The following is a 20,783-nucleotide window of genomic DNA, read 5'->3' as shown; positions in this document are numbered from 1 at the left end:
TTTATTCTGATTTTATATTACCAACCAGATGATACCTTATTTTTCACATTTTTATGCTTCTTATGATATATAATATCATTTTTTTCCCTCAAGGGACATAAATAATCATCTCTATTTTGAAGAGTAGGAGAGATTTTGAAGACATTTTCAAACAAAAGTCTTTGGAAGAGAAGCTTTTCTTCAGAATCACACATGGTGCCTCACAAAGCATGACTGGAATTAGGAAAGTGCAGTTTCACTGCTCAGGGATTTCTAAGAACAGTTGGAGGATTCTTTCCCACAAGCTTTGAATCTGATTTAACAGAAATCATCTCCTCATCTCCCTGTTCTGCCAGTGCTGTGACTGCAGTAGAACATTTTATTTCCCTTGTAGTCAGATTTTACCACCAGGAGCCCAACTCTGTCACTTCCAGGAATTTGTAGTTAAGTTCTCCATGATTTTGAAGTGCTTTTCCTTTTAAATCTGAGTTGCCTGTGAATTTTCAGATCCATAAATCAGTATTTCTTATACAGAAATTTTCCATTGTCCAAGATTCTCAATTTCTATTGAAGCTCCTTGAGCACAGCCTTGCAATCAGTTTCTTTCACATCCTGGAATAACCTGAAGTTTCGTGGCTCTCTATCCAGTATCAGAATGCAACAAACCCTACATTAACAAATTAAAATAGGATGGGAGAATTTGTAGCATATCTGAGTAGCCTGTGGCATTGTTGAACTTGTTTCTCATTTGCAATTATATTTACAAGGGTTTATGTTGCTGCAAGGGTATAAAATGCTGCTATTCCAAGTAACCCAGGCCATTTTGTGTGAATTCCATGGAATAGAAAATTTATTTAACACTAAACAGCTCTATTATTCCCTGAATGGGCTTTTCTTCCTTGTTTCTATTAACAACTGCCTCTTAAACACTGTGGTAAATTTTATGGACTGTGCTTTTAGTGAGCACAGCTTGTAGTTATAATTCAGCTATAGGAATAAAATACATTTCCCACTGATTTATGAGTTGCTTTCTTTTGGCCTTTCCAAGTGTTTGGATTTATACAGTTTCTCCTGGTGTTTTACTGTGCAGCCTTGCTGAGAGGACGAATGGATTACCTCCCCTTTTACCTTTTATTTGCCTTTTTGAAGGATGTGCTTTTAAACACAAGGACTCTGCAGCCCTTGCACCACTGGGATTTCTGAGGCACCCAGCACTGGTCAGACTGGGAGATGGGGCAGAACTGAGCATCCCCAGCAGTGGTTTTGTTTTTTGGACCATCTAGCAGTGGTCAGAGGGGAGATGGGGCAGAACTGAGCATCCCCAGCAGTGGTTTTGTTTTCTGAGGCACCCAGCACTGGTCAGACTGGGAGATGGGGCAGAACTGAGCATCCTCAGCAGAGTTTTTGTTTTCTGAGGCACCCAGCACTGATCAGAATGAGCATCCCCAGCAGTGTTTGATTGTTTATTTTCTGGACCATACAGCACTGGTCAGACTGGGAAATGGGGCAGCAATGAGCACCCCCAGCAGTGTTTGTTTGTTCTCTGAGTCTCTCAGTCCTGGTCAGACGGAGATGAGGCAGCAATGAGCATCCCCAGCAGTGTTTGTTCATTTGTTTGTTTGTTTTCTGGACCATCCAGCCCTGGTCAGAGGGTAGATGGGCAGCAATGAGCATCCCCAGCAGTGCTGCAGCTGTTTCTGGGTTTGCTGGCACACCTTGAACATTCCTCTCACCCCAGGTTGCTGCTTTTCCTTTTGCTCTCAGAGTCTGGGCCCTGTGCTGGTTCTGCAGGTTGGACAGAGGGTGGGAGAGGAGCTTTCTTTCCTCAGCCCCTGCCCCTCCTCCTCAGTGATTAACCCTTGAGGTGTGCCCTGGGCTCCAGAGCCCTCCTTTGATTTCATTGATTGCAAACACTGAGTGTTTATTCCCTTCTTTCCAATGTGTATTCTCTGGGTGCCTTCTTTTGGGGGTTTTCAGGTGGACACGTCAAGTTTTTGGGGCCATTTTTGGATGGATTTAGAGCTGGACCTGAGGAATGGAGAGGAAAATGTCATCTCTTGTGCTTGGAGTCAGCAGTGCTTTTAAAGTCATCTATGTCCAAAAAATGCCATTATTGGTCATTTGTGAACTCATTTTTTTTCATTAAATTACTTTTTATCATGGACCTGTTTTGACACCCAACATTTGCTAGAGACCCTGGATATTTTCTTTGTTTTCACAGCTAAATTAAGGTGTGAGGAACTTCCGTTTGCAGTTCTTTATTTGAAACAAACCCATAAAAAGTGGTCAGTTTTCATTCCTGTGAGTGTTTTTGATAAATTCATGCTTGAAAAGGAAATTCTCAGGTCTGGTGAGGCAGTGCTGCCCCAGGAGTGTGCCTGGCTCTGGGCTGGGTGCAAGGGGGCAACACTGTGGCTTCAAAAACCTTTTGAATTTCCAATCAAAAATTTAACAGCACTTATCCTCTCAGTAGCCTGGACCCTTTTCCCACATCCATAGTGGTTTCCAATGTGTGATTTCTTTGGGAAATTAGTAGTTTGGATAATATTTTATCCTACCAATATTGCTGTTCAGTGTGTTTGTTCATCATCACATCATTGAAACAATTTTTGTCTCATTCTAAAAATGTTTTGAGTGTGTGTGGTGTGTGGATTAAAAACTAAGAAACAAAAAGAAATCTTTCTATCTCTCCTTTTAAATAATAAAAATTATGTTGGGGTTTTTTTTTTTTTTTTAAGCAAGGTTTTATAGGTTTTTGTTGTTGTTCCTTTGCTTTTCCTGCTGCAGTTGGCAGAGCACTGATTTTGTCAGACTCAGAATTGGGGGCATCAGCCACCGAGGCTCTTTCTCCTCCCTTTTTGTGCTTGTTTGTTTGCTCAGGAGCATCTCTGGCTGTGCCAGCGGAGTTCTTGGAAAGAGGTTTTTGTTTTTAGTTACGTTGTGCTCCCTCTGCTGACTCTGCAGCCACAGGACACGGAGAGGTTCGGTTCCTGTGCCGGGAAATGGGGGGAAATCGGGAATGTGCGAAACAGCAATGGGCAACAGCTTTGAGTCATCGTTTGGGACACAAAAAAATTCACAGAGTTTGGTAAATCCGAAACAAAATTATCTCTATTTGATACAAATGATGTCTATTAGATAAAGTTCGTTATAGTGGCGGTTGCTATTAGTGAAAAATATATCATTTTTGTTATTGAGGAAGGTGTCTCTTACAAATTTAAAGCTTAGAGCTCCACTGTACTCTGGCATAAACAGGAATATTCAAAATCTGTGGGGTAATCCCACAGCTGCTGAGAGGAGAGATGTTCTGTGGGCAGCACAGGGAATGGAGGGTAGGGAGGGAAGGTAATGTTCTCCTGCTGGAAAAGCAGAGAACTGAGGCAAGAATCTGTGGGGGTTTGGCCAGGAAAAATCAATGCAGTGAGAGGTGATTTTCTCTCAATAACCTGAAGCTCACATCCCTCACTGGGAGCTGCGGGCAGCACTGATAAATGCAGAATTGAGCTGCTCCAGCATTGCCACACGGAATTTGTGTGCCAGAGGCAGCGAGAGGACTCGGTTATTGGGAGGGGGATGCAGAGGGGCATCACAAAACTGTCTGCTCGCTTTGCAGAGCCCCTCTGAGAGATCAGTGCAGCTCTTCAACTCAGTGCCTGCGGAGCCATCACTCAGGGGAACCGTGGTTTTACAAGGCACACATAAAATGTGTTGCTATTCTTCCAAACAGATCCATAAATTGGATCTATGGGGTACCAAGCTGCCCCTTCACCATCTCCAAATTCCTCCTCAAAGCTGAGGATGATTGTGTGATCTTAACCAACTTTTGTAGAGATTATTTCACAGAGGGTCTCAGCTGCCTTAATTAAATTAATTGGGGAAAGTCCCATTAATTTCTGTAGGACTTGTATGTGAGTTTACTTGACAAACTCTGGCACATTTATACATGAGAGGAAATCCAATCTATTCCAGGAAATTTGTCTTCATTAAGAAAACCCCACAGATTTTGAAAAACCCATGATTTTGAAGTGTTTTTTCTTTTAAATCTGACCTACCAGCCTGTGAGCTTTCCAGAACCAGTATTTCTTATATAGTAAGAAATATAAGAAATATAAGAAATCAGTATTTCTTATATAGAAGTAGCATTATTTAGTTCACATATTTATTTTAACACATTTATACATGAGAGGAAATCCAATCTATTCCATGAAATTTGTCTTCATTAAGAAAAACCCACAGATTTTGAAAAACCCATGATTTTGAAGTGCTTTTCCTTTTAAATCTGACCTACCTGCCCGTGAGTATTTCAGATCCATAAATCAGTATTTCTTATATAGAAATAGCCTTATTTAGTTCACATATTTATTTTAACACATTTATACATGAGAGGAAATCCAATCTATTCCAGGAAATTTGTCTTCATTAAGAAAACCCCACAGATTTTGAAAAACCCATGATTTTGAAGTGTTTTTTCTTTTAAATCTGACCTACCAGCCTGTGAGCTTTCCAGAACCAGTATTTCTTATATAGTAAGAAATATAAGAAATCAGTATTTCTTATATAGAAGTAGCATTATTTAGTTCACATATTTATTTTAACACATTTATACATGAGAGGAAATCCAGTCTATTCCATGAAATTTGTCTTCATTAAGAAAAATCCACATATTTTGAAAATCTCATGATTTTGAAGTGCTTTTCCTTTTAAATCTGACCTACCTGCCCGTATTTCAGATCCATAAATCAGTATTTATACAGAAACAACATTATTTAGTTCATGTATCAATTTGTTCAAATTTATTCCTGCCCATGTCATGCCATTACACCTTCCTTGACTTTAATAAAGCTGAGAGGCTTTACCTATTTATTTTTTTGTCTTCTCATTTTCTGTAACTCCCGTGGGTTGGGATGTTCTGGTTGCTTCATTAAATACCTGTAGGGTCATATTTTGGTAGTTTTGTCTGGAAAGAGCGTGTCCAGAATGCAGCACAACAGGCCCTTCAGGTTACCTGAGCACAGGTAGTGTTTATGGCAAGGAGCAGCTCGTGATCCAGGATGTTTTTCATACCGTGGCGATCTCCTCTGTTAGATTTTCTGTTCTCCTAGCAGGGAATAACTGTCTGAGGAGCTGGAGAGCAGATCAGTCAGGGGATGAGGTGATGATGAGATGAGATTTCTGCCTATCAGCAGCAGAGTGACCAGGGCTGGCTGTGCCAGGTGAGATCAGTGCCTTGCACATGACCCTGAGCAGCTCCACAGGAATTAAACAGGGTGAAGGCACTCAGCAAGCTCCATATCTCAGAATTAAATGTTATCTCAGCAGCATTATCTCTTTCACTCCTGCCCTTTTGGAGGATTTAATGTCCAAGCTCCTCCATCTGACTTCCCAGACAACATCTCTACTGCTGTTCTGCACAGCCTCTTGCTGGCTGAGAAGGGTTTTAGCACATGAAAATCTTCTAAATCACAGAAATACTCACAGATCTATTACCTGGATGTCACACAAGCTGCTGTGAGTTATAAAAGCATTCTCTAATCTGTTCATTGGACTTGTCCATTGGATTTTTTAATCTTGGTTGTTGGTTTTGGGATCTTTTAAAGCCATAAGAAGACTACAATTAGTTGATTTTCTCTTTTCCAGAGGGAAATGTTGTCATTCCCCTGGCACTCAGCAAGCTCCATATCTCAGAATTAAGTGTTATCTCAGCAGCATTATCTCTTTCACTCCTGCTCTTTTGGAGGATTTAATGTCCAAGCTCCTCCATCCCAAAAAACATCTCTGCTGCTGTTCTGCTCTTGCTAGCTGAGGAGAGGTTTTGTACATGACAATCTTCTGAATCCGAAAAATATTTACAGATTATTGCCTGGATGTCACAAAGCTGCTGTGAGTTATAAAAGCATTCTCTAGTCTGTTCGTTGGACTTGTCCATTGGATTTTTTAATCTTGGTTGTTGTGTTTTGGGTCTTTTAAAGCCATGAGAAGACTACAATTAGTTGATTTTCTCCTTTCCAGAGGGAAATGTTGTCATTCCTCTTTCCTGGGGAGGAAAAAACAAAGTACACAGCAAAAATCAAGTAAAGCTATGTGCAAAATAGAAGTGTTTGTAAAATAACCATGAAACATAGGAACAGTCTTCACATTTGGGTTTTCAATGATGCAGGAATAAAAATAGCATGAAAGATATTTCCTTCATTTGAGTATCTCTAATATAAATTCATCTGAAAATAAAAATTCATTGTTTCTATTGTCATACAAAATGTTGTTAAATTGAACAAGATACCCATAATTTGCTTAAATCGTATGTGAGGATTGAAACTTTAAAACTTCAACAAGATGGTTTGTGTTTTATACCCAAAACCTGAGCAAACCTGGAAGTTCCCATCATTCAGAAATGCTTGTGAACAATATTACTGGGAGATCTTGAGAGTCATGGGATGTTAACCTCTGGAAGGGGTGGAGTTTACAGGCTTTACACTAAAGATTTGTAAAGATTTTATTACCTTGCAGCAGAAAGAGGAGCAGGATAAAGCAGAATTGCTCAGTGTCCTGCCGTGGCTGATAGGTGCAGCCACAATTCCTTGGTTTTCCCTTCAGGGTGATCTTGGCATTTGTGTTTCCTCTGTTCTCTGTGTGTGATTTGGACAGACACAGAGATAAAAACAACTGGCAGGGGAAAAACATGAAGCACATGAAGCCCAATCCCTTCTATTCTATGATGCTTAAACAACAGGTTACTTGCTAGTTATTACATTTTATTTTGTTTCTTCTAAAACTTAACAAAAATCTAAACCATCACACTTGTAGGCTAGAGATACTTTTACCACAAAACCACTCTGGCATTTTTTGGTCGACTTTGCTGAAATGATTTGGCTGTGCTGACTGGGAAGTGAGATTTCTGATAAGGAATTACTACAAGCCCTTAGATTTTGGAGCTTGTGAGTACCAAGCCAGACCTCTGGACTCACCTGCTTATCTGAGTTTGTCTAAGCTGTGAGATATCTGCACCCAGGGAAGTTCCTGCACTCTCTGGGTTGTAATGATGCAGGAGTGTCACAGAATTACTCATGTTCCACATCATGGACTTCTCCAGAACATCCCAGCCATGGGCTGAGTGACGTGAAACCCAGCTCAGCTCTACATTGCTGCTCAGCCCACAGGAGTTTGAAACTCGAGCTTTTCAACTTGAAAAGACAAAAGTGCTGAGGTCTCCAGGTTGTGAGGATGTTTTTCAGAGGTTTGATGGAGAGTGCAGTAAAACTTGTTCATTTTTCAGTGGGATCAGGGGCAGATGACAGAGTTCTCCTCTCCTCAGAGAGTGGCCCCAGCTTGTCCTTGCTTTCAGCAGGTGCTGAACCTCTCCAGGAGCTGCCTCAGAGCAGGGAGGTGTCTGTGCAGGGGCAGCTGTGCCTGTGGGTCCTCCTGTCTTTGGATGTTTTGGTTTTCCTTGTCCACACAGCAACCTGGGAGTTCCTGGGATGAACCTGTAGCCATCCTTCACCCTTGAGGCAGAGCTCCAGCACAAAGCAATAACCCTTGGTGTCTCTTGTCTAAAGGAATGTAAACCAATTTAAAATGTCTCTTGGTTTCTGTATTTTTTAAAGATGAGTCTGACCATTGCAAGAAATGGATTCCTAAGAAGGAGTCTGTCCTGGTTTATTGTTTCATAGGGAAATCTGGTTTGGGAAAACATTTCCTAGTGCTCATGGCCAGGGATTTCACTTTGTGCTCACAGAAAATGTCATCAAATCAGAGAATCCCCTGAGCTGAAGGGACCCCCAAGGACCATCCAGTGCAGCTCCTGGTCGCCCCAACAATCCCACCCTGGGCATCCCTGGGGGCTCCTGGAGCTCTGGCAGGGCAGAGCTCATGGTTTGAGCCCTGCACTTGAAACTTGGCCATTTGGGAGATAACCCTCAACACCAAGGTACCCTGACAAGCTGCCATGAACTTCCCCAGGGATTTATGGCGATTTCACACCCTGTTGTTTCCCTCCTTTCATTAAGGATAACATCCCTGATACATCCCTGATATCCCGTCCAGTGGGACTGGGGGTGGCTGGGGTGCAGCAGCCCCTGTTTGTTCCCACTGCAGTGAGAATCTCTCTGCTCAGATTGAAGAATTTAGAAGATCCCTATCAAGGTCAAGGCAGAAGAACTTCAGGGTTGTGCTGGGAGTCCCAAAAGTGGGAGAATGCCGATGCCATTCCTGAGGGAAGGCAAAGTGCCACCATTTCTGGGCACTGGCATTCAGCAGAGCTGATGGGAGGGCAGGCACATCTTCATTACCTGTCAAGAACAGCTGAGCTCCAAACTCTGGAGCACCCCTGTTCCAATGTCTTTATTTTGCAACAGCACTTCTGGCTGTGTGACTGAGTGGTTTTGATTCAAAGCAGATCAAATCAAAGTTTCTGTTATCTGGAGGTTAAAGGCCACTCACTTGATTGGGTTTAAAGTCCAAATTAAACAGCCAAAGTGACCAAGCTATTTTAGTTCTGAAACATCTCTGCTATTTTTAGGGTAGAATGTTCTTTTTATAAATAGTGGAAAATTAAACACAGACACTGGTTATAAAATAGCCTTTGCACTTGCTGTAACTTCCAGACGTTTTCATTGTTGAAATCTGTCTAAATCAAGGATTTTGGTTTATTTGCTGTAACTTACAAACTTTTTCATGGTTGAAATATATCTAAATCTAAGATTTTGGTTCACTTGTTGTAACTTACACACTTTTTCGTAGTTGAAATCTGTCTAAATCAAGGATTTTGGTTCACTTGCTGTAATTTACACACTTTTTCATAGTTGAAGTATATCTAAATCAAGGATTTTGGTTCACTTGCTCTAACTCACAAACTTTTTCATAGTTATATATCTAAATCAAGGATTTTGGTTCAGCTATTTGTCAAAAGAGGACTTGGAGAAACATTTCATATCTCAAACTAAATTCACTCAACTTGCGGAAGATTTTTGCAGATAGAAGTTTGTTATTTGCTTTCTGCTTTTAAGGTTTGCGTGAATATATATGGAATTTGAAAAGTCATAATTTACATTTCCTTGATCCTTTTGGGATTAAACTTTTGGCAAACTCGAAGGAGCACAATTTTCAAATATTTCTGGTTATTTAGAGGAAAATCACCACTATTTAATACCAGCTACTTTGGGGCTTTTCCTTAATATAAAAACCCTTGAGATTTTCAGGCACTTGGGAAGAATGGTGCTGAGAATTTGTAAAAATGAGAATTATTTGTGGAAAACTTCTAATTTTATTGATATGAATGCTATGGAGGGATGCAGTTAAAGTTTTAATTTTGAGCCTGTGAACGTGGGACACTTGGAGCTCAGCTTTGGGCTGAACAGATTGCAGATAAACACCCTAAAATGTCATTTTCTTGTTGGTGTTTGCAGGGATTACAATGGTTGACACAGAAATGCCGTTTTGGCCCCTGAATTTTGGAATCAGCCCCGTGGATCTGTCAGCCATGGATGATCACACACATTCCTTTGACATCAAGCCCTTCACCACCGTTGACTTCTCCAGCATTTCCTCCCCTCACTATGAAGATCTCCCCCTTGCCAGAGCTGACCAGTCAGGCCTGGATTACAAATATGATATCAAGCTCCAGGATTGCCAAAGTAAGCTCTGCCTTTTTCTGAAGCGTTTCCCTCGTGTCCGTGTTGCCTTCATTCCCTGGAACGTGTGCTAGCAGCAAAGGGATTTGGAATTCAGATCTCCTGTGTCAGCAGAGATGTTCTTGAGGGCAGAGAGAAAAGGGAAGATGCTCATAGCAGACCTTCACCCTGCCAGAGCAGCAGCTGGAGTTTGGGAGAGGTACCATAAATATCCAAAATTATTGTAGACACGTTTTAGCAGACACACGAACCCCCATGTTGTCTCCTGCTCCTGCACCTCATGTGCAGCTTTTCCTTTGGACTCAGTGCACCCAGTGCAGAATAAACTCCCTGAATGTTGAGCATAATCTGAATTGTTAATATGTGCCCCTTTTCAATTCCAAACAGCCTCAGAAAGGGATGGAGTAGAAATTTTGGCTACATCTGAGGCACAGCACTGTTCCAGCTCCATCACAGCTCCTGGATGGCTTGCCTGCTGTGAAACATGCTGCTCTTCCACAATTTACACTGAAAAATTACACTCAATCCTCCTTTTAAGAAAGGAGGTGACCTATTCCTAAATAAATTGTCACTGCATTCCTGCTCTGAGTAGGAATGTGAAGGGTTTTTTTGAGGATCCACTTCTGCTTCAATGTGACCTCACTTTTATTTGTAGTGATCTGTACAAGAACTCTTTCAGGGAATTCTTGCTGGAGGAATTGTGCTGTTTAATTTGGGAAGGAGTGAAGCAGGAGCTGTGTGTCTCTGCACTACTACTGTAATAAATGAATGGACATTTTTCCACCAGTCATTTCTTTTTCTTTTGTTTAATTAGAAGTATTCATAACACTTCAATGCAGAGTACTTTTAAGGAGTGCAGCAGAGATTAGACAGCATAAATCCTCCTCATCTTTGCTTAGATAATTTCTTCCCAGTTTATATAGGAATAAAGCTTTCTAGTTTGTTAAGTATGGCCAATCTGGAAATATTAAAATATTCACCTTCTTTAAAAGTGAATAATTCTTCTTAATACTTTTCTTTAATAATCTTCTTTCTTAATACTCTTCTAATTTTTCTTTAATACTCTGTCTCTGTTGCATCACTCTGATGTAATGTAATTTTCAAATGTCACAGCTCTCTTCTATAACCAGTGATGATTGATTTAAAGACATCATATTTACTTGCTTGAGACCATTCAATATTAGAAATTGCTCTCTTAATTAGAAACTTTCAGAAGAGAAAATTTATCTCTAAACTGCACCTGAAGTTGAAGAGTTTTCCCCAGGAAAGAGCTAAATTTTTGGAAATATCGGATATTATTTTATTTATATATGTATATGTATATGTATATGTATATGTATATGTATATGTATATGTATATGTATATGTATATGTATACGTATATGTATATGTATATGTATATATGATATTTATTGAATAATATAATAATATAGTATATATACTATATATATACACCATATATTATATAGTATATATATACTATATATAATCATATATAGTATATTATATAATATTATAAATAATATAGTATATTATTATATACAATAATATATTATTATTGAATAATGTATTGTTGAATATACAGCTCTATTAGACACTTGACTATGTTTTAAACAAGATTAGACACTCCAGCCCAACTCCCTGTAGGAGTTTTCAACATCTTGAAGGAATAAACCAGATGGAGACCGAGTAAAGCCTGAGTTCTCCATACATTAACTTTTAGTATCCATCTTGAAACCCTTGTGCACTCCAGAGCTGAAAGCTGGATCTGTAACACCCTTTGGCCAGCAGAACCTGCCCCTTCCAGCTTTTGCGGCCACTGCAATGCAGCTCCAGCTCCTTCTGCAGCTTCTCCAGCTCCTTCTCCTGGTCTGCTGCTGGCTTTGCTGTGGAGCAGACCTGGCCATCCCAGCCCAGCATCCCTGGGATGTTTTGTGCTTATTCCTCACTGCTTCTGGTGCCTCAGGGTTTAACTTTGCTATTTTTGCAATTCTGTGCTGCTTTAGGGTCTGGGTTCACATTCAGGGATGGTGAGCTCTGTGCACAGAGCAGGGAGACAAAACAATTCCTGCTCCAGCTGGGCACCAAGGACAAATGATCCCAATCTCAGCCCAAGAGCACAAACACCGTGGGCTGGAGAGAGAAAAACAAGCAGGGTGGGACTGCAGGGCTAAAGCTGGAATGGGACAATGAACTGCAAGGTGCAAATGGAGCAGAACTGATCACAGGGAGAGACCCTGTGTCCATTTTGGGGCCATTTTGGTTCATCTTGGGTGCAGCCCTGGCTGGGCTCTTGTGCTGCCCAAGGTGGATCCATCGAGGAGAACCTTTGAATAAATCCCTGCTTTATTCTCTGACTCTGACTCTGCCCAGCTCTGCTCAGCCTTCCCAAGGCATACTTGCTGCATGAATTCAGCTGGAATGTACCCCTCACCTCTCCCCTGTGCACAGGTGCCATCAAGCTGGAGCCTCCATCCCCGCCCTATTTCCCCGAGAAGGTGCAGCTGTACAACAAAGCTCACGAGGAGGCGTCCAACTCGCTGATGGCCATCGAGTGCCGCGTGTGCGGCGACAAAGCCTCCGGCTTCCACTACGGCGTGCACGCCTGCGAGGGCTGCAAGGTGAGCTACAAAAACCTCTTGGACTGACGTCTGATACTGTGTTCGTCTCAGTAATCGCTTGGGAGAATCACACCTTGGTGCTTTTTTAAAAAAAAAAAAAAAAGTTTTAGGTCTTTGCGTCAATTTTCCTGCGTATAGCTTACGGGTTAATCAGCAGGAGTTTCTTACGGGTTAATCAGCAGGCGTTTCTTTAAAACTTGTTTTTTTTTAAACCTTGTTTTTTTAAACCTTGCTTTTTCAAAACCTTGTTTTTTAAAACCTTGCTTGTTTTTTAAAAGCTTGGTTTTATCCTTGTTGATTGTATTGTTCTATTCAAATTTTTCGTGCATTTTTCCCTCTTCTTTCAATCATGCAGGTACGTTTCATTCCCTTCCTTGGGTGTCACGTGCAGAAAATCTGAATTCTTAGAATGCACCAAACTTATGCCCAACTCCAAAGCTCTAAACAACTAAAATTCAGGCTCTGATATTCTGATTAATTCAAGTTTTTTACCCATTTTACACATTTTGGGTGACTACAGAATGGTATTGAGGAATGTGCTTGCTGCTTTAAAACCCCACTGATTTTTTATGTCAGTGATATTTAGTGTTTATAGTATGTAAAGGACAATGGTGTAATAATTGCAGTCCTCAAGAATGAAGGGAGAAATGTCAGAGAATTAAATTATTAATATCTCATTGAATTCAAAGAAAAACATTAGAGTTTAATGTCAAAACTCCATTTTCAGTATCTTGAGGAAAATAACTAAAAGGAAAGAACCAATCCAGAGCTTAAATAAAATTCTTAGTGGTGAATTAGGAACACACATAAAGCAATAAGTACAAAGTACATTACTTAAATTACAGTTAATTATATAAATAAAGGTTGGCATCATCTTTGTACTGTTATTATTCCCTGTGAGGAAAAAATAATTTTTACAAGGGAAAAAAAAGGAGATAACTGTGGATAAACTTTATTAATTAATTATGACTGATCCAAGAAAACAGCTTTAAACTGTAGAAAAAGAAATAAGAACCATTTTCATTTATCAGAAATCGAACTGCTGTTGGCAGAATTTTTGGTTTGTTATCGTTTACAACGAATTTTCTACACTGGTAGTGAACTTTATATTTTGAAAATGTCCCTTTTGGTTTGTAACAATTTTCCCACAAGCAGTGGGACAAACAGAGCTTTGCTTCCTTTGGAGTTGTGCCCTTAAATGCCATCCCTAATGTCCTTTAAACCCCACTGATCCCCTAAAGCTTCTCCAGCTTTTGGGGTATTTTATCCCTCTACTGAATGTGGTTGGAAATACAAAAGGGGATCAATAGGAGCAGAGAGGATGGTGACAGGAACTGTGCTTCCTTTGGAAATCCCTCTCTCAGGTGTCCTGGGTGGGTGGAGCAGGGCCAGGATGCACTGGAGGCTCCCTGGTTCCATCCCTTTCCCTGTTTTCCTGGTCCCATACTTTTCCCCATTTCCTGGTCCCTCCCTTTTCCCTGTTCCACCCCTTTCCCTGTTTCCTCATCCCACCCTTTTCCCTGTTTCCATCCTTTTCTCTGTTTCCTGGTTCCATCCCTTTCCCTATTATCCTGGCCCCATCCTTTTCCCTGTTTCCCTGTCCCTGCAGGATTTTTTCCCTGTTTCCTAGTCCCATCCCTTTCCCTTTTTCCTGGTTCCCTAATTTTCCCTGTTTCCTGTTCCATCCTTTTCCCTGTTCCCATCCCATCCTTTTCCCTGTTCCCTGTTCCATCCTTTCCCTGTTTCCTGGTTCCATCCTTTTCCTGTTTCCCTCTCCCTGCAGGGTTTTTTCCCTGTTCCTGTTCCATCCTTTCCCTGTTTCCTGTCCCTGCAGGGTTTTTTCCCTGTTCCTGTTCCATCCTTTCCCTGTTCCCTGTTCCTGCAGGGATTTTCCCTGTTCCCTGTTCCATCCTTTCCCATTTCCCTGTCCCTGCAGGGGTTTTTCCCTGTTCCCTGTTCCATCCTTTCCCTGTTCCCTGTTGCTGCAGGGATTTTCCCTGTTCCCTGTTCCATCCTTTCCCCGTTTCCTGTCCCTGCAGGGTGTTTTCCCTGTTTCCTGTTCCATCCTTTCCCATTTCCCTGTCCCTGCAGGATTTTTTCCGTGTTCCATCCTTTCCCATTTCCCTGTCCCTGCAGGGGTTTTTCCCTGTTTCCTGTTCCATCCTTTCCCGTTTCCCTGTCCCTGCAGGGGTTTTTCCCTGTTTCCCTGTTCCATCCTTTCCCTGTTTCCTGTCCCTGCAGGGTTTTTTCCCTGTTCCTGTTCCATCCTTTCCCCATTTCCTGTTCCTGCAGGATTTTTTCCCTGTTCCATCCTTTCCCGTTTCCCTGTCCCTGCAGGGATTTTTCCCTGTTCCCTGTTCCATCCTTTCCCTGTTTCCTGATCCATCCTTTCCCTGTTTCCTGTCCCTGCAGGGTTTTTCCCTGTTCCCTGTTCCATCCTTTCCCTGTTTCCTGTCCCTGCAGGGTTTTTTCCCTGTTCCATCCTTTCCCTGTTTCCCTGTTCCATCCTTTCCCTGTTTCCTGTCCCTGCAGGGTTTTTCCCTGTTCCTGTTCCATCCTTTCCCTGTTTCCTGTCCCTGCAGGGTTTTTCCCTGTTCCTGTTCCATCCTTTCCCTGTTTCCCTGTTCCATCCTTTCCCGTTTCCTGTTTCTGCAGGGGTTTTTCCGCAGGACCATCCGGTTGAAGCTGATTTACGACAGGTGTGACCTGAACTGCCGCATCCACAAGAAGAGCAGGAACAAATGTCAGTACTGCAGGTTCCAGAAGTGCCTGGCTGTGGGGATGTCACACAATGGTGAGTGATGGGGACTCTGCAAAAGAGCCTGGGACAGCAGCACAGCTCCTGAAAGCGCTGCTGGAATGCCCACACCTTCAGTTTAGAGAGAGATTGCCCTGATTTGGGAGCCTCTCCATGATTTAAAATTGCTTTCACATCAAAATCAGATTGGTGGAGATTTGCTTTTATTGCTTTAATACCTAGTGTACATGAGTTGGTTTTACTCTCCATCATTTCTGCTCACTGCTAGCTCCTCCTGAATATACCCCTTGTGTAATTGCTATTTTTCACTTCACTATCTCATCTTCTGACCAGACCCTTTTTCCTCCTGGAGCTCAATATGCTTTTCCTGGAAGCCAAAGACTTTATTAGGAAATATGGATTAGAGAATCTGAAGCCTTGTGAATAACAGCCTCTTTCTAATTTAAAATTGCTTTCACATCAAAATCAGATAGGTGGAGATCTACTTTTCTTGCTTTAATACATAGTGTAACATGAGTTGGTTTTACTCTCCATCATTTCTGCTCATTGGTAGCTCCCCCTGAATATATCCCTTGTGTAATTGCTATTTTTCACCCTTTTGCCTGCTGGAGCTCAGGATGCCTTTCCTGGAAGTCAAAAACTTGATTAGGAAATATGGATTAGGGAATCTGAAGCCTTGTGAATAACAGCAACTCGAATTTGCTGCACAGGTCACTTACCAAGGGCTGTTGCCATCACTGAGTTAGCACTTCTCATACTGAAACACAGCAAATTTAAATCAAAATATTCATTTTCATGAACTGTACAGTTTTAAATATCCCCATCCTCATCCTCATCCTCCTCCTTCCTAGGGCACTCCCATCTGTGGTCACCTCCTTTACCATAAGTAATGGCAGGAAGAATATCACAATCCTGCTCTAGGAGAAAATCCCTCTAAACTTTAAAATTACCAGAGCAGTTCATGTGGAAATACTTATGACTGTTTGGGCAGAAGGACATAATGAAGATTCTTTGTTGCCTTGCTTTGGCAAAGCTGAGTAAAAACAGGAATTAAATGTCATAACATAGAGACTTATGTAATTCTAAGGGTAAAGAATTGCAAACATGACTGGGAAAATAATTTCTCTGTGGTTTTTTTAGAACTTTCATTATTTTCAGTATAAAAAATGAGTGTGCTGTCCCCAAGAGGGAAGCTGGATTGTGGTTTGCAAAGTTTAATACATGCACTGAATATAAATTGGTCTGGGAAATGTTTTGCTAATGGAGAATATGGTTTTCAAATTCCTGGGATGCAACAGTAACACTTAAAAATAAATCTAATTTTGAAATGCTACTGTGGGTATTTTTATAGTAATTTTTATAGTAATTTAAGAGGGTTTTTTATTATTATTTTCAAGGTGCATGCCAAATTCTCCCCTGGCCTGGCAGCACAGCTCCCAGTGGTGTCCGTGGGATCCAGGGGCAGCTCCATCAGGCAGGGATGGCCCAGACCATTCTCTGTGCCCTATAACATCTAGAACAGCTTTAAAATTCATATTTCACCTGAATTTTCCCTCTTTAGCCACTACCCAGGCAGAAGCTGTGGCACCAAAATGTTCTAGGATTTGGGGAGGCAGGAAAAGGGCAAAACCATTTGCCCCAGGGCTCCAAGGAACATTTTCCTTTGCTCCAACCAGGAGTTCTCCCAACAAGGACTCAGTGTTTTTATTCAAACATTGCCTTCTACACTTGCCTTTTTTATTTTGCCCACTTTGGTTACACTGCCTTGCACAAAACACCCTCATTCCTTCATAATTTATAAACTAATTTATCAAAAAAAGCTGAATTTCACTTTTGAGGACCCAGAAGCTTAAAGAAATTCAACAATGGATGTGTTCTACCCATAGCTAACAGAACTTTAATATCTTAAATATTCTTTTAATATCTTAAATATTCTTTACATTTCATGTAGATTGGAAGTAGAACCAGGGTGTTTCACCAATGACACTGAGACACATTTTAATGTTGCATCTCCAGATTCCACTTCAGCCACTTGGGGAGGGAAATTATCAGAATTTTGAATGCTTTGAGGCAGAATGTGGGTTATTTGTGCCTGAGGGTTCCAGTCTTGTGTGGATGTATTATTGCAAAAGGATCAGGACAAAAGGGGGACTGCAAGGAGACACTCAGCAGCTACAGCCACATTTTTTCACGTAGAAATGCTCCATAGCACTTGGCTAAAGGTTAAAAAAGACAGTGGTGTTCTCATGCCTGGAATATTGTTTTCCTTTCCTTCTCTAGCCACAGTGCAGCTCTGGCCTTAACCCTGAGTGGTGCAGACTGGGTTCTCAAGTGCCACTGAGCAGCAGCTTGGTTCTGTTTGTGTTGAAATGTCATTTATTTTGTTCTATTCTGCTAAAAGTGCTGCTGGTGTTAGCTCAGCTACTGGAATGGGGAAAAAAGAACACATGGCAATGTCTTTGTCATTTGGATTGCTCAATCTGGGCACATCTCCACCACCAAAATCAGACAGGTACCCAGCCTGGCTTTACCTTTGTTTTCTAATGTAACAAACTGCATTTATGGCCTTTTGGGAGTCTCCTTTATGCCCAGAAATAATCCAGACAATCAGAAGAGCAGTGCCCTGCAGAAGAGTCTATAAACAATCATCTTTTTTCATTTAACTTCTCCAAGAGGTAAAATCTGGGCTGTGGATGAATATTGCAGTTCTTCACAGAAAGGACAGAATGCAGCACGAGGGACTGACTGTGTTCACTGCTGGCTTTGGGCTCCTGACATTTGGGGAATGCTGGAATTCAAGGAAAAGGAGGAACTGCCCAAGGAAAGAGAGAAATCCCCACTCCAGCTGCAGGCTCCTGCCCAGACCTGCAGAGTCTGGGATTGCTGGGAGAGAATCCTCTCAGCCCGATTTCCAGAGCTCTCCAGGCTTTTCCCTGCCCTCCTGATCCCTCCCCAGGCTCTCCTATCCCAGCCTGACCTTTGGCAGTGGCATCATCATCAGCTCCTCCTCCTCCTCCCATCCAAAATCCTCCTTTCCCAATTCCTCCCATCAACCTCTCACTGCCTGAGCTCTCTCTGGTTTGTGTCTCAGCCCCCTGAAAATGACAGGGACAAGGATTTTTACAAAAAGAAACTGCTAACCTAGTCCTGCAAAATCGATTTTGCCCCAGGTTTTGCCTGCAATGCTAATAAACATTGAACAGAGTCTGCTGCATCTGATATCTCACCAATAAAATATATTCCAAATCTATTTAGAATAATTTATTCTGTGGAACAATAAATCCTATGTCTATGAAATTGTAAGATAGGATTTCTTGATTCGCAACCCTCCATGTTATTAACAAATTATTATATTTAAAACATATTGTATAATGAAATGTTGTATTTAAAATGCATTTGAGTCTTGATCACCTTTTCTTTTGATGGAATGGCCAGTGGGATTCCAGATTATGAATCTGCTTTTTCAAACCTCAGCTCTCAGGAGCAGGCCCACAACAGAATCATTTCCTGCTGGGTGTTCAGTATCATTTAATATCAAGTACACCCAAGTAATTCTGAAATATCCAGCAGATCTCACTCCCAAGTTGCTGAAAGAGTTCAGTCATAAAAATAAACAACTTTGTTTCTACAGCCATGAAATAAGACAGTTGATCAATAAATATAATATAGGAAAAATGGAGAGGGGGGATGTGTTCTGGCATAATTATTTATTCTTGGAAAAAAATGTCCTGTTTGCCCATCAACACATTGCAGCAAACACAGAAAAGTGGCTGCTTGTTTCCAAAATAAACATCCCCACTAAAATCATCTCTATATGATCTTAGCAGCACTTTTCCTTTATCCAAGGAACACACTAATCACTGGAAAAATATTCATAATATTTCTATTTCCCCCTAGGGTCAAAATGCAAACCTTGATTTCTTCCTTCCGTCTCTTGTTTGGATGCTCTTTTGTTCTGTTTTTTTTTTCCATAAAACAAACTAAATTCTGTTTACTGAATTATCATGTGATAAATCAGTCTTGATTTTGATGGCTCATATGGAACATTCTGCAGTCAGGCCCCACATGGATAAATAATCTTGGCTAGGAAGTACATGATGGAAAAGTAGGAGGTGCAGAGGAGATCTGAGCAACTTTGAGCTCATCTGATGAGGTAGAACCAATTCCTGGTTTTTCAATACTACACATGCATAGAGGTGCCATTAACAACTCAGCCTTTTCCAGGTTTTTATTCCCTGCACAGCCTCCTTCCCCATTCCTTCATTCTGATGTTAACAATTTATAGCGCTTGCTGTGTTCAATTCTGCTCAACTGTTTAGGAATTCCTTCCTGCAAGGCATGTGAGGGTTTTGTTTCTAAACAAATGAAGAACCTCAGATCCATGGGGTGATTTGCCCAGAACAATACAAAGCTCAATGGTGGTTCCCATCCTGAGCCAAAAGAACTTTCATATCTTAAATATTCTTTGCATTTTATGTAGATTGGAGGTAGAACCAGGGGGTTGGCATTTCTAAGCAAGGTATGATAATGGGCACAGAGATGATTTGTTTGTTTACATTTCTTTACAGCTCTCCAGCTGTTTTGCCTAAATGCAGAAAATTCTCTTTCCTTGCTTGCCTAACCCCGTTCAGCACAAACTTCTGCGACAAAAGGCGACAAAAACTCAAAAGTGCTTCTTGAGGTGCAAGTGCAGGTGCAAAGGTGGCAGGAAGGCCCCTCAGGTGCGGGTTTTTGTAACTCTGTGGTGCTCTCAGCCATCAGGTTCGGGCGGATGCCGCAGGCGGAGAAGGAGAAGCTGCTGGCGGAGATCTCCAGCGACATCGAGCAGCTGAACCCCGAGTCGGCCGACCTGCGCGCGCTGGCCAAGCACCTCTACGACTCCTACATCAAGTCCTTCCCTCTGACCAAAGCCAAGGCGAGGGCCATCCTGACAGGAAAGACGACAGACAAATCAGTCAGTTCCCTCTTCTTTCTGTTTCTTCCTTTTTTCCAGTAAATGATTCGCCGAGCTGACAGCGCAGTTCTTAAAAAAAGCCAAAATGCAAAACACCGAAACTAAAAAAATCACCACCAAAAAACCCCACTTTGCTGTTGGCAGTTACACATTTCAAGCTGTCTCTGAAACACAGGAAATGTTTTTAGATAGGATAAGTAAACATTATTTGAAAAAACTCCAAGTTCACCTAATAAAATACTTGAAACCAGGACAAGAATTTGAAGGTCACCTTAACCTTTTTGTATTCCCTGATCCTCTCTTCCCGTTTTCCCTCTCCTTGCCCAGAGGTTATCTCCCACACTATCTGTTTGAGGTGGCTCTCCAGCTGTCAGGAATTGCTGCTCCCTGAGGAATATTCCTTTTCCTAAGTGGCAAATGATTCCAGCCCCAGCACATTCTTATGTGATGCTTGTTCTTATGAAGCTCTGATGAACTCCTGCTTTTCTCTGGTTTAGCTCAGGTCACATCAGTGCCCTGTGTTGGTGCACTTGGAATTTTAGGAGAATGGACAGGAAAATCTTGGAAAAGCAAGGAATAGTGATAAGTGGATTTGTGGGTTGCCTTAGAAACTTCATTTGGCATCCATAATAATCTTCTGTATCAGTGAGAGGAGCATAAATAATATCTGATCATGTTGGTAACAGTATTTTAATACATAAAGAACAAAATAGTTTTCCACAACTCATAACTCTTAGCATGATGTATTTTCTGGAATCGTTGGCAGAAATTTTATTGTCAGGATTACAACAGAGAGTGTATTTTATTTTCCTTAATAATTTCAAAGACATCACAGAACTCAGAGATAC

General features: G+C 41.4%; 1 protein-coding gene across 1 annotated transcript in view; it reads left to right on the top strand.

Moving 5' to 3' along the window:
* PPARG (peroxisome proliferator activated receptor gamma) overlaps positions 1–20,783 on the top strand; it is a 56,806-nt gene that overhangs the window by 24,350 nt on the left and 11,673 nt on the right. The window contains exons 2-5 of the mRNA XM_063164401.1: positions 9,378–9,605; positions 12,054–12,223; positions 14,879–15,017; positions 19,736–19,935. Coding sequence (XP_063020471.1) covers positions 9,386–9,605; positions 12,054–12,223; positions 14,879–15,017; positions 19,736–19,935 — 729 coding nt within the window. The 5' untranslated portion in view covers positions 9,378–9,385. The remainder of the gene's footprint in view (positions 1–9,377; positions 9,606–12,053; positions 12,224–14,878; positions 15,018–19,735; positions 19,936–20,783) is intronic.

The sequence above is a fragment of the Melospiza melodia genome, chromosome 10 (genome assembly GCF_035770615.1).
Source record: "Melospiza melodia melodia isolate bMelMel2 chromosome 10, bMelMel2.pri, whole genome shotgun sequence".
Taxonomy (NCBI): Eukaryota; Metazoa; Chordata; class Aves; order Passeriformes; family Passerellidae; genus Melospiza; species Melospiza melodia.
This window is presented reverse-complemented; position numbering and strand designations above follow the sequence as displayed.